General features: G+C 38.6%; 2 protein-coding genes across 2 annotated transcripts; one reads left to right on the forward strand and one right to left on the reverse strand.

Annotated features, from left to right (window-relative positions):
- The first annotated feature begins 17,122 nt into the window (after positions 1 to 17,122).
- LOC107827269 (uncharacterized) lies at positions 17,123 to 18,010 on the forward strand. The gene is made up of 2 exons (XM_016654362.2): positions 17,123 to 17,351; positions 17,751 to 18,010. Exons 1-2 carry the CDS (start codon positions 17,240 to 17,242, stop codon positions 17,858 to 17,860), a joined length of 222 nt encoding a protein of 73 aa, XP_016509848.2. The 5' UTR covers positions 17,123 to 17,239; the 3' UTR covers positions 17,861 to 18,010.
- Positions 18,011 to 21,484: 3,474 nt separating this feature from the next.
- On the reverse strand, positions 21,485 to 26,204 carry LOC107827274 (uncharacterized). The gene is made up of 6 exons (XM_016654368.2): positions 26,026 to 26,204; positions 25,822 to 25,930; positions 23,685 to 23,824; positions 23,236 to 23,598; positions 22,072 to 22,134; positions 21,485 to 21,810 (listed from the first exon to the last, which is right to left on the reverse strand). The coding sequence occupies exons 1-6, from the start codon at positions 26,095 to 26,097 to the stop codon at positions 21,574 to 21,576; spliced, it is 984 nt and encodes a 327-aa protein (XP_016509854.1). The 5' UTR covers positions 26,098 to 26,204; the 3' UTR covers positions 21,485 to 21,573.
- Positions 26,205 to 26,878: the final 674 nt, after the last annotated feature.

Consider the following 26,878-nt stretch of genomic DNA (forward strand, 5'->3'; position numbering starts at 1 on the left):
CGGCATTCGCACGTCTGCTCAAGTTCGAACGATAATCGATCGAAGTGAGACTTCGAGATGGTTTTCGAAGATGGAGCAAACAAGTCTCGAACCCGAGGGGCCGATCAATGTCGAGTTTGATATTGTTACTGAACTCGAATCCAAATCGGACTATGATGCAGAGTAAAGCTATCAAGCTTATGAGCCAGAGACCAACCAACATTGACCTCGAATCAATTGAAGGGTCCGAGTCAGAATCGAGCCTAAGCCAAAGATCGAGAGCTCGAGTTAGAATCGGGCTCAAGCCGAGATCAAAGCCCGAGTCAAATCGGACTCACAGACATAAGCCGTTGCAATCCCACTAGATGAGAGAATCTTAGCAAGAATTGTGTAAAAGCTGATTTATCATGGATCTCCCACTAAGTATTTTTTAATTATATTTAAAGTAAGGTCCCTCTACTATAGGAGGGGGGGAGGGGTGGGGGTATTGGAGGCTCACATTGTAATTGAAGTACCATATTCTCTTATATTCGAGAGTTATTTTTTTAAGCCTCATAAACTGATTCATTTTACTTAATCCCAAAAAATCACTTTCGTTACAACTGTGTTTATTTTGTCTTCTCTGCGGTCTATATTTGATATTTCCTTCTATCCTTACAGTTTGTATTGAGCTATATCACATATCCTTAGAACTACGAATTAATTCAACTATATCCGTTTTTCGGGTAAACAGTTTGGCGCCCACCGTGAGGCTAAGGATAACAATGGTTATTTGATACGAATCTGAAAAAATACGCTATTGTGTTTTACAAAAATATCTTGAATTTCGGATTAGCTACGATTAACCGTCAATCAAATGGCTTCACCGATCGATAACGGGCCCGGTCTTCAAGACGAAAACAACAACTTGATACCCAGTACTGAAAGACCACATGTGAATACCGTTGGAGCTCGAATCGGACCGCCAATTGATATCAATTCGCATGTAGCCATTGAGGCGAACCTACATGCTGAACCCGAGAATAGCATCCATGGTGGCACTCGGTCTGCGGCTCGAGATACCCATAACATCGAGGAAAACGGCGTTAGCTTGCGTATGATTTTCAAAATGTTGCAAGCCCAACATGTAGCAATAGCTCAGTTGCAGAGCCAAACCCAGCTACAAAGCAGGCCAGAGCCCAATCCACCCCGAGAAATCACTCACGGAACGGAACCAGCCATAGTAAAGTCAAATGAGCAAGAATTGGGGACTACTCCCGAAATTACTTAATTGCTCGAGGAACTCACAAAGTGAGTCGAAGCCAACGATAAAAAAGTAGAAACTTATAACTCTAGGGTCGATAAGATCCCGGGAGCTCCACTAATGATAAAAAGGGTTGGATTCGAAAAAATTCGTGCAAAAACCTTTTTCCTCGAGCGCAGCCCCGAAAACAATCCCTAAAAAATTCCGTATGCCCGAAATTCCCAAATATAACGGGACGACAGATCCTAACGAGCACGTCACTTATTACAAATGTGCCATCAATGGCAATAATTTAGAAGATGATGAAATCAAATCTGTGTTGCTAAAAACATTCGGAGAGACCCTCTCGAAGGGGGCAATGATTTGGTATCACAACCTACCGCCAAATTCCATCGACTCGTTCGCCATGTTAGCAGATACTTTTGTGAAAGCACATGCCGGCGCCATAAAAGTTTCAACAAGGAAATCGGACCTCTTCAAGGTAAGACAAAAGGATAACGAGATGCTGAGGGAGTTCGTATCTCGTTTTCAAATGGAACGAATGGACTTGCCACCAATCACAGACGATTGGGATGTTCAGGATTTCACTCAAGGTTTGAACGAGCGCAGTTCGACGGCTTCATGATGATTAAAGCATAACCTGATCGAATACCCAGCCATCACATGGGCCGACGTACACAATCGATACCAATCGAAAATTAGGGTCGAAGATGATCAATTGGGGTCTGAACCCGTTGTTCGAAGGGATACTAATCGGGAACGAGGTCCGATTGAGGATCGATACCAACTGTACAACGGAAGCCACAGAGTCAGTGAATCGAGACATAACCTCAAGAAAAATAACAAAAGAAGTGATAGAGGTCAAGGGTCCCAGGGGCTGATAAACAGAATTAGTTTCGATAGGTCTGCCGGATCTAAGGAAGCACCTCGGTTATTGGAATATAACTTAAGCGTTGATGCATCCGCCATCGTATCGGCTATCGGACGCATCAAAGACACTAAATGGCCTCGACCCATGCAGACCGATCCTGTCCAGAGGAATCCCAATCGAATGTGCGAATACCATGGCACCCATGGCCACAGAATGGAAGATTGCAGGCAACTAAGAGAGGAAGTAGTCCGGTTATTCAACAAAGGGCACCTTCGGGAATTTTTTAGTGATAGGGCGAAGAACCATTGTAAAACAGGGATTTCGGTAAGCAAAACGAACAGGAAGAACCATAGCACGTCATTCACATGATCTACCCCTCAGGGACCAGTTCTTAAACGCACTAAAACATCGATTGTGAGAGAAAAGCTATCTTGAACTCAGGATTACACACCCATAGGAACTTTGTCCTTCAAGGATGAAGATGCAGAAGGGGTCATACAACCTCATAACGATGCACTGGTAATATCCGTACTCATGAATAAAACTAAAGTTAAGCGTGTGTTGATTGATCCAGGTAGCTCGGCCAACATCATCAGATTGAAGGTCGAAGAACAGCTCGGCTTGCAGGACCAGATCGTACCCGCAACCCTGGTTCTAAACGGATTCAATATGGCATGTGAAACCACCAAAGGCGAGATAATTCTACCAATAAACGTGGCCGGAACCATCCAGGAAATGAAGTTTCACGTGATCGAAGGCGACATGAGATACAACACCCTTTTCGGAAGGCCATGGATCCACAACATGAGAGCTGTACCTTTGACCCTACACCAGGTCCTCAAATTCCCAACATCGAGAGGAGTCAAAATAGTGTACGGAGAACAGCCAGTCGCAAAAGAAATGTTCACCGTCAAGGAAGCGAAACCAATATCCCTGCCTTCGCCAATAAAGGGATCAGGCTAAGAAGGAGAACGAGACACCAAATAGCAATCACAGACATCGAATTCGACCCAACCAGATAACCAGAAGATCAAAGAAGATGATGATCAGGGGGTCCCTCGATCCTTCGTGATTCCCGATGACTCCGACGCTACCAAATTAACAATTGAGGAACTGGAGCAAGTCACACTAATCGAGCACTGGCCCGAACGAAAGGTATACCTGGGAACGGGGTTGAGCCCCAAACTCAGGAAGAAACTTGTTCAATTTCTTATCGATAACATTGATTGTTTTGCCTGGTCCCATTTAGATATAACAGGGATTCCACCGGACATAATGACGCATCGGCTAAGCTTGGACCCTAAGTTCAGACCGGTGAAGCAAAAGAGAAGACCTCAGTCTGAGGTAAAACACGTATTCATAAAAGACGAGGTAACCAAACTTCTCAAGATAGAGTCCATCCGAGAGGTGAAATATCCCGAATGGTTAGCCAATATAGTTGTAGTGCCTAAAAAAAGAAACAAACATAGAATGTGTGTGGACTATAAGGATTTAAACAAAGCATGCCCCAAAGATTCTTTTTCGCTACCCAACATCGATCTCATGATCGATGCCACGGCCGGTCATGAGATCCTCACTTTTCTCGATGCCTATTCCGCGTATAATCAAATCCAGATGAACCAGGAGGACCAGGAAAAGACTTTGTTTATCACCAAATATGGAACATATTGTTATAATGTGATGCCCTTCGGGCTAAAAAAATACAGGGGCTACTTACCAACGCTTAGTAAATAAAATATTCAAAGAACAAATAGGTAAATCAATGGAAGTTTATATTGATGTCATGATAGTTAAGTCCCTGCGCGCAGAGGACCATCTGACCCATTTGCAGGAAACGTTCCATATTTTGAGGAAATACAACATAAAGCTCAACCCCGAAAAATATGCTTTCGGGGTCGGTTCGGGCAAGTTCCTCGGCTTCATGGTGTCAAATCGGGGAATCGAGATTAACCCCGATAAAATCAAGGCCATCAAAGACATCACCATCGTGGACAGCGTGAAAGTTATACAAAGGCTAACTGGACGAATTGTGGCCTTAGGCCGATTCATTTCGAGATTATCAGATCGAAGTCACAAATTTTTCTCCCTACTCAAAAAGAAGAACGATTTCGCTTGAACCCCGAAATGCCAACACGCATTAAAGGAACTAAAACAATATCTGTCGAGCCCACCACTACTTCACAATCCAAAAACAGACGAAAAACTTTGCTTATACTTGGCAGTATTAGAAATCGCAGTAAGCAGTGTCCTAGTTCGGGAAGAGCAAGGTACGCAATTTTCCATTTATTATATAAGTCAAACCTTAGGAGAAGCAGAAGCTAGATATCCGCACATAGAAAAATTGGCACTTGCACTGAAAATCGCCTCTAGAAAGTTACGACCATACTTTCTATGTCACCCCATATGCGTATTAACGACTTACCCACTTCGTAATATTTTGCACAAGCCCGAACTATCAGGCCGATTGGCCAAATGTGCCGTCGAACTCAGTGGGTACGATATTGAATATCAACCCCGTACGCCCATCAAGTCTAAAATTTTAGCAGACTTCGTGGCCGATTTCATGCCAACCCTCGTACCCCGAAGTCGAAAAAGAACTCTTGTTAAAATCGGGTACGTCATCGAGGGTATGGACCCTTTTTTACGGACGGGTCTTCGAACGTAAAGGGGTCCGGGCTAGGCATAGTTTTAAAGCCACCCACGGGTAACACTATTAGGCAATCTATTAAAACTACCAGGTTGACTAACAACGAGGCCGAGTATGAGGCCATGATTGCAGGTCTCGAGCTAGCTAAAAACTTGGGAGAAGAAGCCATTGAAGCCAAATGTGACTCTTTGTTGGTGGTAAGTCAAGTAAACAAAACCTTCGAAGTTCGAGAAGATAGAATGCAAAGGTATTTGGACAAACTACATGTCACTTTGCACCATTTCAAACAATGGACTTTACAGCATATTCCACGAGAGCAAAATAGTGAGGCTGATGCACTTGCGAATTTGGGATCATCGGTCGAGGAAGGTGACTTGAGCTCGGGGACTGTCGTTCAACTCTCGAGATCCGTGATCGAAGAAGGTCACGCCGAGATAAATTCTACAAGCTTAACCTGGGATTGGAGAAATGCGTATATTGAATACTTAAAGAACGGAAAGCTCATATCGAACCCTAAAGATTCAAGGGCCCTACGGACTAAAGCTTCTCGATTCACGTTGGCTTCAGATGGAACGCTATACCGAAGGACATTCGATGGACCATTGGCAGTATGCTTGGGTCCAGGAGATACCGATTACATCTAACGTGAGGTGCACGAGGGCACTTGTGGGAATCACTCCGGTGCCGATCCATTAGTCCAAAAAATAATCAGGGCAGGGTATTATTGGATCGATATGGGCAAAGATGCGAAGGAATTTGTTCGAAAATGTGACAAATATCAAAGGTTTGCACAAATGATCCATCAACCCGTAGAACAACTTCACTCGGTCCTATCCTCATGGCCATTCATGAAATAGGGAATGGATATCGTCGGCCCTCTGCCATCGACCCCAGGTAAAGCTAAATTCATCTTATTTATGACTGACTATTTTTCTAAATGGGTTAAAGCACAGGCGTTCGAGAAAGTAAGAGAGAGAGAAGTTATATACTTTATCTGGTATCATATCATATGCCGATTCGGGATACCTGCCGAAATAGTATGTGACAATGGAAAACAATTTGTGGGCAGCAAAGTGACGAAATTCTTCGAAGATCACAAAATAAGAAAGATATTATCAACACCGTATCACCCCAGTGGGAACGGACAAGACGAATCAACGAACAAAACTATCATTCAGAACCTAAAGAAGAGGCTGAACGACGCTAAAGGAAAGTGGAGAGAAATCCTACCCGAAGTCCTTTGGGCATATCGAACGACGCCAAAATCCAGTATAGGGGCAACCCCGTTCTCCTTAGTATATGGGTCTGAAGCAGTGATACCAGTCGAAGTCGGCGAACCCAGTATCAGATTTTGATACATGACAGAAGAATCAAATAACGAGGCTATGAACACTAGCCTCGAATTATCGGATGAAAAACGAGAAGCTGCTCTCGTCCAATTGGCCGCCCAAAAGCAACAAATCGAAATATATTATAATCAAAGAACCAAGCTCCGCCATTTCAAACCCGGGGACTTAGTGCTAAGGAAAGTCACCCTTAATACCCGAAATCCGAACGAAGGAAAACTAGGACCGAACTGGGAAGGACCATATTAGGTTCTCGAGAACGTCGGAAAGGGATCATACAGGCTCGGTGTTATAAATGGCAAACAATTATCAAGCAATTAGAATGTGTCACATCTAAAACGATACTACTGCTAAGGTACGACCCTCCCATATTCATTTATATTTCAAAACTGACCCCTGCAGAAGTTCGATCAGGAGCTAAGATGGATCCTTCAATACGAAGCCTTAAGATCTGAAAGCACGCGTTACACTCTTCTTCCCTTAGACCGGTTTTATCCCAAATGGGTTTTTCGGCAAGGTTTTTAATGAGGCAACCAATAATCGTACTGCACTTACAACAGTATCGGAGGCCTCTTTACAATCGACCTCGAATACTGGGAGGGGCATTAGCCCTCGAATATATCAAATTCTGATGCAAGAAAGTTATTTCGCAACAACGGGTTTCCAATAGGAAAAGTTGTAAAAGCCAAATGGTCAAAACGATCCATGCTCATGTAGTTGGCCCGAACCCAGACACGAAACATAAACACATGTATAGTGACTTGCAAAGAAAGTTCTCCTCTTTGCCAACATCTTATATCCAAGAAAAATTCCTCTATTTGGAGATTTATTATGCAAACAGAATTAAGATAAACTCGACCACTAAGCCTACGGGCTACTTTTATTTCGAGTTCGAGCAAGCACTCACTCGACCATTACGCCTACGGGCGCTTACAACAGTATCTGAGGCCTCTTTACAATCGACCTCGAATACTGGGGGGGAGGGGGGCATTAGCCCTCGAATATATCAAATTCTGATGCAAGAAAGTTATTTCGCAACAACGGGTTTCCAATAGGAAAAGTTGTAAGAGCCAAATGGTCAAAACAAACCATGCTCATGTAGTTGGCCCGAACCCAGACACGAAACATAAACACATGTATAGTGACTTACAAAGAAAGTTCTCCTCTTTGCCAAAATATTATATCCGAGAAATATCCCTCTATTTGGAGATTTATTATGCAAACAGAATTAAGATAAACTCGACTACTAAGCCTACATGCTACTTTTATTTCGAGTTTGAGCAAGCACTCACTCGACCATTATGCCTACGGGCTACATTACTTCAAGTTCGAATCATTCACTCGACTACTAAGCCTATGGGCTACGTTTATTTCGAGTTCGAGCAAGCACTTACTCGACCATTACGCCTACGGGCTACATTACTTCGAGTTCGAATCATTCACTTGACTACTAAGTCTACATGCTACTTTTATTTCGAGTTCGAGCAAGCACTCACTCGACCATTACGCCTACGGGCTACATTACTTCTAGTTCGAATCATTCACTCGACTACTAAGCCTACGGGCTACTTTTATTTCGAGTTCGAGCAAGCACTCACTCGATCATTATGCCTACGGGCTACATTACTCCGAGTTCGAATCATTCACTCGAGTACTAAGCCTATGGGCTATTTTTATTTCGAGTTCGAGCAAGCACCCACTCGACCATTATGCCTACGGGCTAAATTACTCCGAGTTTGAATCATTCACTCGACTACTAAGCCTATGGGCTACTTTTATTTCGAGTTCGAGAAAGCACTCACTTGACCATTACGCCTACGGTCTACATTACTCCGAGTTCAAATCATTCACTCGACTAACTAAGCCTACGGGCTATTATTATTTCGAGTTCGAGCAAGCACTCACTCGACCATTACGCCTATGTGCTATATTCCTTCGAGATCAAATCATTGACTCAACTAATAAGCCTAAGGGCTACATCACTTCAAATTTGAATAAGCACTCGCTCGATTATAGAGGCTACGAAGTCCAAAATTTGATTAAGTTGTTTAAATCCTTCTGAAAACATTCATAAGGCATGTATAAAGTCTTCACAAAATAGAAGCAAGTCGGCAAAATTGTTTATATACAAAATTGTCTACATGATTGATTACAACGTAAAAATTAAGGACTAAGCTTCCTGGTCATCCTCAGGAGTGGTCTCTTCTCTATCGGGCTCCCCCCGTTCTCGGATCTGCTCCCATCATCATCATCATCATCATCATCATCATCATTTGTAATCATCATCATCATCGGAAACCAGGGCTTCAGCATCGACTTCGAGTTCTTTGGCCCTTTTTATCTCTTCATCGAGATCGAAACCACGAGCATGGATCTCCTCGAGGGTTTCCCTCCGAGATCGAAACTTAGCAAGTTCGGCGACCCAATGTGCTTGAGTATCGACGGTCTCGGCTGACTCTCTTGCTTGGACCTGGGCAGCTTCAGCATCGGTTCGATAGACGGCCACGAGTGCATCCGCATCGGCCTTTGCCTTTTCGGCATCAGATTCGGCCTTCGCAAGTACAAAGGCCAACCGAGCCTCGAGCTCCTTTATTCTTCTTGCTTGAACCAGGCTTTTATCCTTCATTCCCTGAAGTTGGGTTTCAGCCGATGATAACTGGGATCGAGCAGTTTCTTTCTCTGCAGCAAAGCGGTCCATACCTTCTTTCCACTGCAAATACTCTGCTTTTATCTCGTTGACCTCCTCATGAAGCTTCCCGATCATCTCAATTTTTTGCTGCAACTGTGAGATCGAAAATTTAGCCATCATTTCGGTATCAAGCCCATAGGCTTTTAAAAGTATCATTACCTACTCAGACAAGTCGGTCTGGTCTCGATAAGCCTTGGCCAACTCAGCTCGAAGGTCTTTTATTTCCTCTTCTCTCTGCCCTAAGAGAAGTGTTAGGGAGTTCCTCTCATTAGTAACCCGTTGAAGGTCGGCCTCGTATCGACGCAACTCGTTTTGGGACCGAGAACATGTTTCTCGATGAACTGCCGCTGCCTACAAAGAAACAAGAAATGAAGTTAATGAAAAGTAAACATAAAGATAGTACCGACAAAATAATTTACACAAAATACCTGATTTAAAGCCTGCTGCACCCCGTGAAAAAGATCCGATTCATCACCAGTACCGGCAACATCCTCGATACTGGTAAACATGTCACGAAAGGGGTCCTCTCCATCGTGAGGCCTGTCTAGATCGAGGGCCCCCAGAGCTTGGGCTTCCCGAATCATCCCTGTGGAAAAAGCGGGAAAGGTGGGCGAATCTTCGATTGCTGTTGCCCCAAATGAACCACTTGGAGCATTCTCTTCGGTTCGAAGGGATTCGAGGGCCCTTTCAGACATATCCCCCATCCACTGTCTCCGATGAGGTGCGTCTTCGATCTCCGATAATTCAAGGATTCCACCCGAATCTTTCTGCGGTATATCCTCAGTTCGAGGCGGAGCCTTATGAAGCATCATCGATCCAGCTGCCGATGGGGCATCGGTGGTTCTCTTCTTCTTCTTCTTCATCTTCATCCCTTAGACGCAGAAGTGATTCCACGGTCAAAGGAATGATATTCTTGTTTGGCTTACGAGCCGTCCTCTCCTTCGGTTTTGGATTTTCGAGAACGGTGGCTCTTTTCCTTTTATTTCCCTTCACCGGCTTTGGGACAAAAGCCAAAGTTTCTTCCTCGTTGGACAAGGGCCTCAAAACCGCATCTTTGCAAAAAACCTGCATATGGAAAGCTTTATTAAAATATTTGGAAACCACCTCGTTCGAATTACCAAAGAGTACGAGAAAGGGGCTTACCATGATTTTTTTCCTCCCACCGACCCTTTGACAAATCGCGCCATGTGTGCTCGGCGTATGTGGAGGTCGAAACAAGAGCTCATACCAAGTTCTTGAGATCGGGAACTGCTCCGGGCATCCAGGGAACCGCTACATCACAAAAAGAAGAGTGTCGATGAGAAAATAAATGAAAGAACAAAATAGAAGCAACAGCAGGATCACACTTACGTTTCATATTCCACTCCTCGGGAAAAAGGCATCTTTTCGGTCAGAATCAGGTCCGAAGTCCTCACTCGAACGAACCTGCCCATCCAGCCCCGATCCATGTCCTTGTCAATGCTCGAGAACAGAGTCTTGGTAGCCCGACGCTAAAGTTTTATTAACCCTCCTCGAAAAAATCGAGGACAGTACAAACAGATAATATGGTCGAGAGTTAACGACATCCCCTCGATTTTGCTCACAAAGTATCGAATCAAGATAACGATCTGCCAAAAAGAAGGATGGACCTGGCCTAGGGTTATTTGGTATTGACGACAGAAGTCAATAATAACGGAATCGAGAGGATCTAATGTAAAAGGATAAGTATACACATTCAAAAACCCTTTCACGTAAGAAGTGATATCTTCGTCAGAAGAAGGAATTATTATTTCTTTTTTATCCCAATTGCAATCTCTCTTTAGCTGTTTGAGGTGCTTCTCGATTATCGAACATATGTACCTCGATACTGGCTCACATCGGCCGGAGACCGATGAGCCTTTATCGACCTTAAAATCAGAAGTAAGAACACACGTCTCGGGAACGCACTACTCAGGCCGTGGTTCTGCCGGTATCTCATCGGCGGCACATTGTGAAGATGGAGTCTTCTCTTTCTGAGGAATGATTTGTGATGTTTTCGCCATTTTTGAATTCAAAGGTAAGGAATAGAAGAAAGTGATAAAGATTTGGTAGAATTGAAGAGGGGCTTTTGCAAAAGGAAATCACATATTTACGGGTAAGTCAGAGAATACAAAAAGGGACTTGGAAAATTTGGAAGATTAAAGATGTAAAAGTGGTAAATGATAAATGAAAGGGTTATTTATAGGTTCAAGCGATGGCGGTTCAGTATCAGCGGTGGCCGACCACCATCTGACATGCATTAAATGCCTTGAAAGACTAAACCGACGGGACAACTATCACATGCGTCATGATCGAGCCCGATGAAAATGTCAGGTTATAATCCGATCGAGTCGTTAAAAGATTATATCGTTTCTCACCACATTCTTTCTGAGAAACGAGGGGACTATCTGTATACGGTCGAAATAGATTTCGGCCTTCGCACGTCTGCTCAAGTTCGAACGATAATCTCTCGAAGTAAGACTTCGAGATGGTTTCCGAAGATGGAGCAAACAAGCCTCGAACCCGAGGGGCCGATCAATGTCGAGTTCGATATTGTTACTGAGCTCGAATCCAAATCGGACTATGATGTAGAGTAAAGCTATCAAGCTTATGAGTCAAAGACCAACCAACATTAACTTCGAATCAATTAAAGGGTCTGAGTCAGAATCGAGCCTAAGCCAAAGATCGAGAGCTCGAGTTCGGGCTCAAGCCGAGATCAAAGCCCGAGTCAGATCGGACTCACAGACATAAGCCGTTGCAATCCCACTTGATGAGAGATTCTTGGCAGAAATTATGAAAAAACTGATTTATCATGGATCTCCCACTTAGTATTTTTTTTAATTATATTTAAAGTAAGGACCCTCTATTCGAAGAGATTTTTTTGGGGGGGGGGGGTTATTGGTGGCTCACATTGTAATTGAAGTACCATATTCTCTTATATTCGAGAGTTATTCTTTTAAGCCTCATAAACTGATTCATTTTACTTAATCCCAAAAAAATTATTTCCGTTACAGCTATACTTATTTTGTCTTCTCTGCGGCTCATATTTGATATTTCCTTCTATCCTTACAGTTTGTATTGAGCTATATCACATATCTTTAGAACTACGAATAAATTCAACTCTATCCGTTTTTTCGGATAAACAATATATATATATATATATATGACGGGGCAAACGAGGCATCACATGCACAAGGTATCAAGAACATGGATTTTCAGAAGCTAACGTGATTCTATATTTGTTCTAACATGCTACACTGAAAAGTACATAAAAATAATTTTATGTACCTCAATTTTACCACCACCAAAATTACGATCAGATTCATTCAACCAATAACTAGGATCGCAATTTCAGAATACAAGATAAATGAATTCAGCATAAAGTAATATTAAATTTTTGTGTGCCTGTATTTAAGATTCTGATGGAATATTAAACATATATTCCTCGTGATGGAAATTATACAACTCAGAACACAGTCATGTGAGCCTCAATAACATATATAGAAGATCCTTTTTAATATATTACATTATAATTCAACCCTACATTATTTGGGTATAGTTCCCATATGTCGTCTGTTATTTTATTTGTTGGATGCGTGAACAAAGTCTTATATTAGTAGCTGAAAATATTGGAAGCCTACATATAAGGTGTAGGAATTTCTTAATAATATGAGGCATTTTGGGAAAAATCGTACAGGTTTGGCCTAAAACAGACAATGTTAATACGTGGCTCGATTTGCTTACCTTACGAGTTTGAAAACGCGCACACAAAAATAAATTAGTTGCGGGCTTGAGCTACCATAAATACTCTATCGATTTAACCCAACATTATCTTTTAACTATTATTATCCACTATCCACCAAAACTTCTTGTCACGACCCAACTGGAGGGTCATGACTAGCACCCGGGCCATACTTGCCGAGCACCAACGTACATTTTATCTAACCTTCCTTATTATCTTTAAGGGCCGACAAGATCAATATAAATAGTAGACATGGATCATGAACATCCAACAATGAAAGATAATGTCATGAACATACATAACATGGGACGACAAGACTGTCAAGAAACTATATATAAGGTACGAGCTACCATGAGTCGACACCTGTCTATGAGCCTCTAAAAGAACATAAGTGCTACAACATTGCCGGAACAGGGCCCCGACATACCCATAAGGTCTATAACAAAAATGCATACCAAGACCACGGCAAGTCCGGAGAAAGGATCTTGCCAATAACGCTGAACCGGATAGCCTACTGTGATGGGGGAGCTGCGTCTACCCGTCTATCAGGACCTGCAGCACGACATGCAGCGTCCACAAATAAAAAGGACGTCAGTACGAATAAAGTACTGAGTATGTAAGGCAGAATAGCATAAGTAAGAACAATAATGTAAACAGTGATAGGGAATATACAACCTGTGACATCTGGGTACCTCTGAGGGCTACTGACATGAAATACATGATACATACATATATATATATATATATACATAAACGTTTAAAACATATATATATATATATATACATAAACGTTTAAAACATATGCCTTTGTGGGCATCATCATCATCATATCGTACCCGGCCATAATAGGCTCGGTAAAACGTACCCGGCCATCATAGGGCTCGGTAGAATCGTACCCGGCCACATGGAGCTCGGTAAAACCCAACTGATCAGTGGTTGCACAATAGGTGCCATACCCGGCCTACTATAGCGCGGCTCGGTAGAGTAAAATAGATACATATATATGATGCATGCTGGACTCATTGGAATCACATTTTGAACCTTTCGGAGTGACGTAAGGTCGGTATCCTTCGTACATGTTATTAGGATTAACTCTTCATCAAGAATCTTATAAGAATAAGGAACTACCAACAACATTGATAATATAAGAATAAGAGAAGTAACATCAATATCAATCGTTTCATAAGAAGGGCAGCAATGTAAGTACTGCTAGCTTCTAAGAGTAGAGTATCTTTGGGAGCTCGTTCATTACATTATGTACAATCGGAGTCGTGCAAAAGAATGAAGGGGATAGCGTCACATACCTTGTATATACTGCCCAACCTCAAGCTATGCAAATATCACGACTCCTTAGTCTACAATAAGACAAATGACACTATCATTATCGTTTAAGCGTCGTAACTATTATGTATCGACCACAACCTATTTTACGATGAAACGGACAGCACCTCCCCTATTTATATGACTTCCCACAAGTCAATACAATCACCAAACAGCCCAAACAACATCATTAATAATCATATTGAGCCTCCAAAACAGTCCACCAACCAACAACATTACTACCAAGCTTTTCGATATATATTTCACAAGTTCTAGCTTCAACGACTTAGCTGCAACTTGGATAATCTTAAATATATATAGAGTAAGAGGTTTCTTACCTTTAAACAGAAAGAACAACTCCAATTTGACCTTAATTTTCTACGAAATATCCCTTCAATTCTGCCACAAGAACAAGGAAGCGAAACTAGCAATTAATTCGGGTTTTTCGGCACTAGAATTACTTTAGAAGACTTGAAATCACCTAGGGTTGATATTAAAAACTTGAAGGTGTATTTACAGGACATAAAACACTTAAAACAACCTCCCACACGAGCTGGAACAACACAAAAATCAGCAACAACAAGAAGAACAAGAAACTTACTAGCGCCACGGGATTCCCGACATTTGATTTGTGTTGTTTGCCCTTTGTTTGGGTCTTGGATCATGAGAGAACCTTGAGAGAATGTTTTTAGGGTTATAAGGTCTGAATATACTGAAAAATAATGACTTAAAACGGGGTTGAGTTATCTTATATATGTCCAAATGTCTTAAACCGCCTTTGTGGGCCCCATAGAGAGTAGCTTGGCGCACTCTCGCGAAAACGCGAATATCTCTCTATTCCGAGATCGTATCGACGAACGGTTTAATGCGTTGGAAACTAGACTCATAGATCTTCAATTTGATAGGTAGATCACCCCATAATTCCAAGCACATTGGGAGAAAAATGCAATAACATTTTACCTAAAGTTTAAGTAAAATTATAAACCTAAGTTGCGACAACTTTTATCAACTTTTGTTTCATAACTCGCTTGACTTCAAGACTTATGATGCGGATATTATATGATTCAAATACATTAAAACAAGACCTCTTGGGACAGTTAATCACCTCTAGTGTTATCCGAAAATACGGGTTACAACATCCTTGATTAGCTTAACTTCAAATACTTGTTAACCACTCTTATACACCCTTGTATCGTTTAAGACCAATAGGATTAACTTATTATCATCTCAAAGATAATATCTTCTTGGATTTACATCGACTAACTTACGACGTGATCTATGGTATGCGAATTTGGGTTGTAACACTTCTAAAGAAAAAAAAAGGGGTTTACGTTCGATTTAGAGCCAGTACATTCAAAATAAATATAATTTAATTATATGCATACATACATGTTATATTTTCTCCTATAATATTGGAACATATTATAGAGCAACTTTCTTATAGTTGGATTTAGATGGATCTTATGACTTAATTTTATGGTTAATTTTCCTCCTCGTATCTATCATTGATTAGATGAAGAATCTTCAAAACTTAATTAAGGTATTATGATTCCTTAATCATATATTAGTAATTTAGTATAACCGAGAAGAGTACTTATATATCCATAGCTTAAAAGGTCATAATAGTTGAGTGTGTAATCGAAAAAGGTAACTTATTATCTTTGACAAGCACAAGCTTTAGCTTTACACTTTTGTTGTGAGCTCATCAATATTTACACTTAATGCAAAACATAAACCTACTTTATAATCTAGCGTCTTGTGCTAATAATAAGATAATGCAGTAATTAATTTTATCCTCTAATAAAAAGTATAAGAGTTGACATCAAACTCATACCTTCTCCAAATAAACCCTTTTAAATCATAGAAGTGTACTTTTTTAGGAACCTAAGTAAAAGGTTGGAGCCATCGACAATTTGCATAAAGCTAAGGGAAATCAACAAAGAACGTTGTGGAGTGATAAATACTCATTTATCATTAATCAAAGGTCTCGATTCTCGAGCGAGGTCGGAGTTCGGGCAGGACCGAAACTAGCCCTTCAAATACTGGTTCAGCTAAACTCAATAACTTTTGTCCAAACCATGTATTTGTCATAAAAAATTATTAAATTCTGCATAAATTATCAATTTAGAACCTAGTAACTTAGAAGATTTAAAATACTAAACCCATAAGTTTTAAATCTTGGTTCTGCATCTGGTCTCGGGTTCAAGTCTTGATTATGGAATCACTTTTATTAAAAAATACTTTATACCACGACGTGAGAATTTCTTGTACGAATCCGGATTTAGTCGTAACGGTTCAATAATCAATACCAAGGGTACCACCAACATGTGATTGTCATAATAAAAAATGATTTCATAAGAGAATGTCAAGTCAAAATACAAAGTACACAAGTTGTACACACAAGGCGTTACTTCGTTATCATATAATTTTTTGGGCTCAAAAATCATTTTTACGTCACATTCAAGAAGATAATATGTCTTCACGTGGAAGGGTTCCGTAGCCATGTGGTTGTGAAGGGCAGTCGGCAGCACAAAACTTGGAAGTGCAGAGATAAGAAAAATAATTAAAGAAGAGAGAGAGAAAGACCACTAACTAAACGGGTGCGGTGAAATAATTGAGATCTCTTCAGTTTAATCAGATATCTCGAGATCGATCTATATGAATAAATAGAAAACTTTTTGACGGTAGGTATTTTACTCTCAAATCGGGCTTACACTGCATGCATAAATTCGAATTAGTCGGATCAGTAAGTTTCGAATATCGAAAAGCTAAAAATAAAATAAAGAAGAGACAGAGAAAGACCATGATTCAAAGGGTGCAGTGAAATGGTTGAGATCTCTTTAGTTTAATCAGATATCTCGGGATCGATTTATGTGAATAAGTAGAAAACTTCTTGACGGTAGGTGTTTTACTCTCATATAGGGCCTATATTGCATGTATAAATTCGAATTAGTCGGATTAGTGGGTTTCGAATATCGACAAGCTAAAAAGAAATAAAGCAGAGAGAGAGAGAGAGAGAGAGAAAGACCACGTTTCAAAGGGTGCGGTGAAATGATTGAGATTTCTTCAGTTTAATTAGATATCTCGGGATCGATTTATGTGAATAGTAAAAAATTTCTTGACGATAGGTGCTTAACTCTCATATCGGGCTTATATTACATACATAAATTCGAATTAGTCGGATAAGTGAACTTCGAATTTTTGACAAACTAAAAACAATAAAGAAGAGAGAGATGTGAGGATACATAAAAGCTTATCTATCGGATCTTGCCTGCCCTATTATGGCTCCCACACTATCCTTTTAAAATAGTGTAGTCTAGGTGAGATGTACATTCTATATAAACCCTTTTGTGTTCTTAGTAAATAGAGAGTTTGGACATATAACTCTTTTGTCAAAACAGAAAAATGACTTCGTGGGTCAAAACAATTACCACTCCTTTTAGAAAAGCTCGTACTTTTTTCAATAATCAACAATCACCAAGAGATTCACCAAGGGAAAAGAAGTCACAAGAAGAAGGTATGTACATACAATATTTGTGTATAATAATGCAATCTATATTGTGTTAATTCATAAGCGAGTCAAGAACGGATTCATACGTTCGACTAAACTCACTATTTTATGCTCGAAAAGAAATTTTAAAGTGTAAATATATGTATAATAGATCACATATGTTCAGACTCTAAATTTTGAATTCGCCTTAGCGTGTTGTATGATCTAGAGCGGATTGAGTAGGTTCTACTGAATCCACTATTTTTAGTTCGAATCCCTTATACATAGGCCAAAAAAGTTTAAAAAGAAAACATATAATCCATTACATTTATTCTGAATTCGTCGATTTTAAATCTTGAATTCGCCTTTGTGTCGATTTCTTGGCCTTGTTGTTTGATTTGTGCACATATTCTTTTGTGTTTGTAGGTTCAGAGAACCATGTAGTAGATTTGCAGGGTGAAGTAATGGCTTGTGCATATGAAGATGTTCAGGTGATGTGGTCAATTTTAGACAAGTCCAAAGCAATCAGAACCTGAATCTTTGTTTTTTCAAGCTAAATCAAGAACATATTGTACATATTTTCTCATTATCTTGTTGATGTGGTGGCTAAACTGACGCCCAAAAAAACAAGATTTTGAAAATTTTGATGCTATTCTATAGTTTGTACCCCCCCCCCCCCAATTCCACCCCCCCCCACCCCCACCCCCCCACCCCGAAAAAAAACCAAAAATATATTGAAGGAAAAAAAAGAAGAAGCACATAACAAGAACGAACAAGCTCTTCTGACCCCAATTTTTTTTTTCTTTTTTGTTATTCCCTCCCCATGATCAATGAAAATCATGGATATATTCACTGTACTGGGTTTGTAATTATCTCGATGCAGTAACAATTAATTATTTATTCATTTTATCTAGTCTGATACGTGTCTGAAAAGAATTTACCACATCCTATAATGTTTTAAAAAAAAATCGTTGACAAGTATCATGCATAACGACATAAGATGTCCAAAAGATACCAACGTGATAAGTATTTCTTTCATTCTTTGCTCTCCAAAATAGAATTTCGTGCGACTCCAAAATACCAACATGATAAGTATTAAGGTATGTCAAAATATATAAAAGTAAATATATAAAAAAAAATTATCTACTTGTATAGTGTATTTTTTTAATGAAGGGGTGTATCAGTTGACACCCCTCGTTATAAGGTGACTCTGTTACTAGTCCTAATGCGGATACCAGACACCGAATAATGCTGCAACATTTGCGATGCAACTTGGGTAAATAGAATCCAATTAACCCTGTCCGAAAGAGAAATTGAAAACTTTGCTAAAGTATGAGTTACAAGGTTTCAAGTCCTAGGAATATATATTATATACAATGTTGAAAAGGGTCAGAAATGCCCATAACATATTAGAAATAGCTCAAAAATGCCCTCCTTTCACCTATGGGTTCAAATGTGCCCTTAATGTTATTTTTAGGCTTAAAAATGCCCCTCTCTTAACGAAAAGATGACATGGCATTGATGGACATTTTAACATTAAGGGCAAATTTGAACACATAGGTGGAAGGAAGGTATTTTTGAGCTATTTCTAATAGGTTAAGGGCATTTCTGACCCTTTTCTGTTTTAATTAAACATGTAGCATTTATTTAGTCTGGAAAAAAGTGAATTTTTTTTTACTAAAAACTGAAAAAATGAAAATATTTTTTTTTTCTATTTTTTACAAAAAAACTGCTTTAAAAAAAGCTGAAAAATATTTTCTAAAATAATATTTTTGTAAAAACTGAAAAGAAAAACTAAAAAATAATTTTCTAAAATAATGTTTTTGTAAAAGCTGAAAAAAATACGTCCTCTTCTTTCCTTGTTTGTCAATATGCTTTATGAGTTCATTTTTTTATATATATTTTAGTTCTTCTAATGAGTCAGTATATCAAACCTGAAATATTTTCAGTTTTTAGTAAAACAAAATTCATTAGTCTCGAAAAATATAGCATTTATTTAGTTAAACGTATAGCATTTATTTAGGAATAGATTGACTTTCTGAGTTCTGGGAAAATGGCATTTTAATTAAACATGTAGCATTTATTTAGTCTGAAAAAAGTGATTTTGTTTACTAAAAACTGGAAAAAAAAATGAAAATATTTCAGTTTTGATGTACTAACTCATTAGAAGACCTAAAATATATAAAAAATGAACTCAGAAAGCATATGGACAAACAAGAAAGGAAGAAGAGGAAATGTTTTTTTTTTCAGTTTTTACAAAAATATTGTTTTAGAAAATATTTTTCAGCTTTTTAAAAGCAACTTTTATGTAAAAACTGGAAAAATAAATATTTTCATTTTTTTCAGTTTTTAGTTAAAAACAATTCACATTTTCCTAACTAAATAAATTCTACATGTTTAATTAAAACGAAAAAGGGTCAGAAATGCCCTTAACGTATTAGAAATGGCTCAAAAATGCCCTCCTTCCACCTATGTGTTCAAATTTGCCCTTAATGTTAAAATATCCATCAATGCCATATCATCTTTTTGTTAAGAGAGGGGCATTTTTAAGCCCAAAAATAATATTAAGGACAAATTTGGATACATAGGTGGAATGATGGCATTTTTGAGCCATTTCTAATATGCTAAGGGCATATTTCTAATATGTTAAGGGCATTTCTGACCCTTTTCCGTATTATCAAAGGAACTCATCGGCATCCAATGTCTTCACGTGTAGCATCTTATCTCCCATGAAACTTCCTTTTTTGGTTTTTTTATTTATCATTTGCACAATATTTTTTGAAGTATAAAAAGAATCAATATTCTGATCTTAAGAAAGAAGTTCCAAATGTCAAAGGCTTTACAAATCATAAATTTCAACTCCAATTCCTATATCTACTTCAATCATTAGTTTAACAACCAGAGAAAACTAAAGACACTAAAGAATAGAGGCAATCCACTTGAGAGGTTCAACTTTTAAGGCGATCAATTGAAGTTTTGAAATTACAGAGTCAGAATTTAATATTTGTTAAAATGTTAGTAGTAATTTTTTATATATGTATCTGTTTACCCAAAAAATCGAATAACGTTAAATTTAGATATGGTTCTAAGGGTATGCGAATCCCTTTGATACAAAATGACAATACAGGTATTTTTGCTATAAAATGGGAATGATGGACAGGAAGACTGAAATGAATTAGAAAAACAAGCACAATGAAATCTTAATATATCTTGGAGAACTTGCCTCTATTACAGTCTATCCCCTTTTTATAGTAGAGGATAACTGCTTTATCTATAACAACATAATAAAATAATACATATAGTGGAGGACCCATGATGATTTGTCTCTTCCTTGATTCTCGCCAAGATTCTCTCCCTCGGTGCGGTTGTAACGGCTCTTGTCTGCGAGCTTGGCACTCGCTCGAGCTCGATGTTAGGTCGAACCCCCAGTCTTGGTTCTGCCTTGGGGCATTGATATTCGGGGCCCGTATCGATCGGTGTTGCCCCGTAGTTCGATTCGAACACGGACTCGATAATGATATCGAGTTTTGCCGTTTATAGCGCGAAGCTCGACGTCCCTACTTCGGAATTCGTCTGAGCTTGTCATGTGGATACCCTTCGATTGAAACGTCATTGTCTCGACCGGCCATTATGACTGAGAATCGGTTTTGATCGTACACAGTATCTTTGCTCTACGTCAAAAATATAGTTCAGTTCAACCTATATTTAGCTATAACTTCTAACACTTTACTTACCACATCCGTGAAAAGCTTGTTAAGATGAGCCTTTTACAGCAATTCAAGCAACAAAACTCTGATACAAGAGTGGCCATGACTCAAGAGAATTACAACCCCATCAAATTACAATACTCTCCTCTGCAAAACTATATCCTTTTCAGCATGGGATTTAACTACTTCTGTCTGGAGGGAAGGGCACTAGTCTCCCAAAAGAAGGTCCAGAATTCAACCAATTTGAACCCCGAAACAGGAAATCACACCAGATCCTAATGAAATCTTCACTCAATGCAGCAAATGACAATCACACAGATATGCTTATGGAATAATAACTACCATAAATCACACGATCCTAAGCACGGGCAAGACCTCCACCACGAACATAGCAAGACACATGCAAAGCGAGATAGTATGAGTGATTATCACTCTTGCCATGCATTCAAACAATGGCTACCAAGACAGCAAATGCTTTTTATGAATGTGTTAAAAAGGGCAGAATTCATTCTACATGCTTTCATTTTTAAATTATCAACTAGTCATATGAATGGCACCTTACAATAGCTTATACTATGGTGCCTACCAAAACTACTTGCAGGGGAATCTGTTGGAAGTCTGAGATGTTCTTCATTATAGTTGATAGTCTCGAGACAAAGGCCGTGAGGTGGAACTTGCAAGGCATACTTCGCAAGTTCCTTCCTATCACGAGATTCCAAAATCCTAACAACAATATCAGGTGGAACTGCTTGTCTTCCAACTTGAAGCAGCAAGGCAACCTGCCAATGATTTTGAAAGAAAACACTATGTGTTATCTTCAGCGGCATTGCCCAAAAGCCTTTTTATTCAATTGAGATTTAATCATGAAACCATGACAAGTAACTGAAGTTTTATAAGCATTTGCCTATCACTCAAAAATCCTATTTTACATAGATAAATCATTAAAAAAGCAGAGGAAGTTTTATGAAACTCTGTCGCCAAAGTTATATCGACTATCACTTAATTTCAATTACCAAGGTAAGAATAAGCAAGTAACATACCATGTTCCGAACTTGTCTATATAGGAAACCAGATCCTTCAACTTCAAGCCGTAAAAGAGGTCCCTAAAAGCAAAGCATGGCAAAATTCAACTTAAAACTTCATTGATGGATGTATGACCCAAACTTTGGTTTCCCTCAAATGTTTCCTTATTTATGTCTTTGCTTTCCTTTTATGCCTTTTCTCGGCTCTGTGTGAGAAGAGAATCAAAATTGAATTACAGAAAACTGAAATAATAAAATCAATTTTGTTGGGATAAATTTGTGAGTTTGGAGGGCGAATGGAGGTTGGCTGATTTTGATGTCAGAAGCAGTGCTGGACAGTAAGCTTTTCCCTTCATTTTCACTTTAATATTTTGTTTCTCTAGCCCTTTGGTAAACTATCAGTGAAATTTGCAAAGTGCAGCCTGAGACATTTTTGTTAATCAGCACAGGAGTTAATGTTATATTGAAAACTGAAAATACTACAATTTGGTTCAGAAAATATGCACAGCAAAGAAACAAGTATGAATTGCAGTAAAGTGAATAAACAGTAAAGACGAAGACTGAGAAAGGTTGACCCTTCTCCTATCTTCTTTGATAAGTAGAAAAGAGTGTTTATTAGGCACCAAATATGTGCCAACTCTTTACACAACATAAAGTACAAAACTAAAGCAATGTATACAACCCGTAACTCCTGTAAGAAGTCAGCATTTATCAATGACTGTTAGGACTTTCACATTAGTGCCAACAAGATAAAGGAACAAAAATTCAAAACCTAAATGAGAGGTACTGAACTCTATCCCTTTAATGCCTTCTGTATCAAGAGCCAGTTTTCTATTCCTACTCATGATAACAATTGAATTAAATACTTAAATCTCCATAACTAGTCAAAATATACTAAATGAAATGGGATAGATGTGAGAATGTCATAAAGTTCCGTATTCCTTCAGTCTTGGAAATTGGTAGCATGAACTTAAAGAATAGATATATTCATTGAGCTTCTAAGCTCGAAGTAGTCCTCATGCACCTAATGACTGGAACTTAACATGAAAGCCACATGCATGTAACCTTGAGTAGTGAGCCAGCTCAAGTGTATTTTGTGTAGGCAAAGTGAAACCCACCCTCACTGCAAGCCATGTAAGCTAATTAATAATCTTATATTCACTAAAGGAATGAATATAGTACCTTTTCAACAACATCAAATCGAAAAATTGTCTTCACTGGATTTGGCACTCGGTCATTTCGTGATGTATTGGCAAAGGCAGAAAAGTCATGTTTCCCCAAAAAATGCCCTGCAGCCACTCTCATGACAGCAGCGTCGAGTTTATATGTGCTATGGTAAGCATAGTGCCTCGTAAATGGGTCCATGATAGTGGAATTATACACTTGGTAGCAATAAATCTTGCTTGTGACAGAGAAACGAGCATGAAATTCAGGCACCGCAGGGCTGATTTCTCTAACTCGGATATCAGAAGGAAGAAGACCATTTAAAGCTTGGTGAACGCCTTCTAGCGTTTCATAGTTGAAAGGCGTAATGAAGTGTCCCACCTGAAAGCCAAAGTTGGCTCTAAGTCTATTTTTTTTTTAAAATCATTTCCTTTGGTTAGTAGAATCCATTAGCAGGGAAAGCAGACCTGACCCAATGCATGAACGCCTGCATCTGTTCGACTTGCACCAACTGAGCAAAGATCTTTGCGGTTTAATTTTGTTATTGTAGTCAGAGCTTCTTCCAGAATGCACTGTATAGTAGGTGTTGACTGCTGATACTGCCATCCTACAGGATATTCATCATTCAGTATTGTGGACGCATAACAACCGCATCACAACATACACTCCCCAAATAATAAAAGAGGAGTAAAAATATTTAGCAGGTAAGCTCAACATCTAATTATCTAGCAATCATTGTGGCTGATAAAGAACAAAAAATAAGGACGATCTTAAAGAAATACAAACTCATATTACCTATGCACACACGCTAGAAAGAAATCCAGGAAAGGAGAATAAAAGATAAGGTGTTCCGATAACTAGTTTGTTCAAAATCTTACTACCACCGTCTGACTTGCCTTGTTCGCTTCATCAGGGTTGATTTGTCAACTTTTCAAAAATATAGGTATATATTTAGATACAACATCAAAAACACTACTAATTCCCAAGTTCTAAACTTCAAATTGATTGAAAAGATAATTATAAAAGTCAAGACCAAAGAGTGTTAGACTCTTTGAATAGTAAAAGAGCAGCCCAGTGCACTAAGCTCCTGCTATGTGCGGGGTTCGCAAAAGGACCAGACTACATTGGGTCTATTTGCGCAACCTTACCTTGCATTTCTGTAAGAAGTTATTTCCATAGCTTGAATGTGTGGCGACAACTCTTACCGTCGCGCCAAAGTCCACTTCAAAATGGGATGGACGGAGTACAATCAAAGCCCCCCCCCTCTCCCCAACCCCCCCCCCCCCCCCAAAAAAAAAAACCTTCAAAGATTACATGAAAGAACAATGTCCAGAAAAGAGTCAAACGCAGAAGTGCACATGATTTTGCAACGAATGTGAAGCCGAAAATGACATCTTAGACCACTAAACTAACTCTAAGCCATTAGTAATTGCTACAAATATCTAACATAAGAAGGCAAGGATAATTTATTGTGGTGACTTGTGAACAGAGACGGACCCAGGATTTGAGCGCAGCAGGGGCACCGCTATCTTTGACATAGATATGTCAGCTAATAACGACAAAATTTGGCGCACTAACTCCTTGAAAACTTAATGAATATGAGTCATGTTCAAAAATATAAAAAAACTTGGTTATATAAGATCAAGATTAAAGGTCTATTAAGCAATCTAAGCAGAGTCTCAGTCACTGTCGTTGAATCGATAAATATTTGCTACTTTGCCGTAAGTGATCCTTGAAAGCAGAAGGGTTTTTGGAGTTTTTAAGTATTATTTTTGGAAAATTTTTTGGTGAATTACTTAATTTTATACTTGTCAAGAAAGTGATAATGCTTATAAACTTAGATATAAGGATAAAGAAGGTGATTGACTTTTTGTTAATGGAATATTTTATCTCCTTCTATGTACTAGTTCTAAATTATTGTTCATTTGCTCAAAAAAGATAAAGAAAAAAAAATAAGTTGACCACTAAATACAGGAAAATTATTAAACCAATGAAAAAAGAGAACTGGTGTTGGGTCTCGAACCCAGGTCTTATCATCAGGGAGGACATAATGCAACTTATTAAACCAACGGAGCAGTTAAGCTTTTCTGCTTGAGGGGGCACATCAAAATTATTTGAGGGGTACTTGATGTATATACAAATATATATACACAGTTTTTGCCGAGACTAGCGGGTTCCGGTGACCCCTCTCATCTCCATGTAGGTCCGCCTCTGCTTGTGAATACAACAACAACAAACTCAGTATATTTACCACGGTGGGTTTGAGGAGGATAGTGTGTACGCAAATCATACTTCTACCCAGTGAAGGTAAAGAGGTCGACCGTGGTGACTTGTGAATATACCAACAAAATTAGCTGTTTAGAGTAACAATGAGAGAAGTAACCACCTCAACGTTATAGCATACTCCCTCCAACCTAACTTACGTGACACTATTTCCTTTAGTCTTTTCCTAACAAATTTCTATATTTACAAATAATTTAAATTTAAACTTTTCATCTATCCGTAACGAGAATCTTTTATAGACAATAACAAGTTTCAAAATCCATTATTTCTTTCTTATATATTCACGTTACATAAATTAAAAACGAAGGAGAAAAACGAAACCTGAAAATCTGGTACCGTCGTAAGCAATAACAAAGCGCCATTTATAAGCTGGTAATGACAATTTCACCGCTTGACTCTTATTTGGATCTTCGTCCTTTCCACTCCAATTCTGTTGGTATATTACAATTAAGCATCAATTTCGAAACACAAAAAAAAAAAAAAAAAAAAACAGTAGAGTAAAGTGACAATAGAATAGCAACATACAGAGGTAGAATTGGAAGAAGAAAGCTCGAGATTGGGAATTGATGGAAGTGCCAAAGCTGCTGAAAAACACATTTTTCATTCACATATATCAATCTACGAATTGAATTTTGCCAGGTTCTAATCAGAGTTCAGCTGCTTTGACTGTTAAATCCCAAAATGTCATTTCATTTATCTCTAGACTAGACTAGACTCTTTGTTTAAAAATTTGGGAAAAAATGACAAAACTGGTGTCTTATGTTTAGTGTTGGTTTAAAATAGTCCCTTAAATATACTCTTGTGTAAGTAGGGTACATTAAGTTTATTAAAAGTGAGATTGATCTATGTTAAATGATTAACAAGCTCTTGCTGTTGGATTTAACGGGAACTATAAAAAAAGATTTGACCAAAAATACTATCACTTCAAATCTTAGAAAATACATCAACAACTGCAAAAGACACTAGAAATAAACCAATTATAGTAGAAATTGCGCCTTAAAAATTGCTCAAGACACTAGAAATAGATTTTAAAAAATAGCTTAAATTGTAAAATTTGCACCTACAAATGTGTCTCATAATTTCTTTTCACATTTTTTGTTAAATCTTACAACTAAATTTTGTTAAATATTGAATTCATTTTGACAAACTTAAAAAAGCAAAAATACTCTGAATATATTTAAAGGACTATCTTAAACCTATCTCCAAGCATAAGGGACCATTTTTCTCATTTTCTCTCTAATTTCCTTTGCCGTTTGGAGCAAAAATTCGTCTATCTGTTAGTTAGATATTTGCACTTTTAATCCCTTAATTATTAGTAAATCTAAAATTTGGTCCTTGAAATAATTGACTACTCACGTTTAACTTACAACTAACTAAA

Source organism: Nicotiana tabacum, chromosome 13 (genome assembly GCF_000715075.1).
Source record: "Nicotiana tabacum cultivar K326 chromosome 13, ASM71507v2, whole genome shotgun sequence".
In the NCBI taxonomy this organism is placed as follows: domain Eukaryota; kingdom Viridiplantae; phylum Streptophyta; class Magnoliopsida; order Solanales; family Solanaceae; genus Nicotiana; species Nicotiana tabacum.

Coding starts and splice junctions, on each gene's coding strand:
- LOC107827269 (XM_016654362.2), top strand. CDS start 17,240: ATGACTTCGTGGGTCAAAACAATTACCACTCCTTTTAGAAAAGCTCGT. Junction 17,352..17,750: donor AAAGAAGTCACAAGAAGAAG/GTATGTACATAC, acceptor TTGTGTTTGTAG/GTTCAGAGAACCATGTAGTA.
- LOC107827274 (XM_016654368.2), bottom strand. CDS start 26,097: ATGTGTTTTTCAGCAGCTTTGGCACTTCCATCAATTCCCAATCTCGAG. Junction 23,825..25,821: donor CGACGGTACCAGATTTTCAG/GTTTCGTTTTTC, acceptor AATATCCTGTAG/GATGGCAGTATCAGCAGTCA. Junction 21,811..22,071: donor ATAGACAAGTTCGGAACATG/GTATGTTACTTG, acceptor AATCATTGGCAG/GTTGCCTTGCTGCTTCAAGT.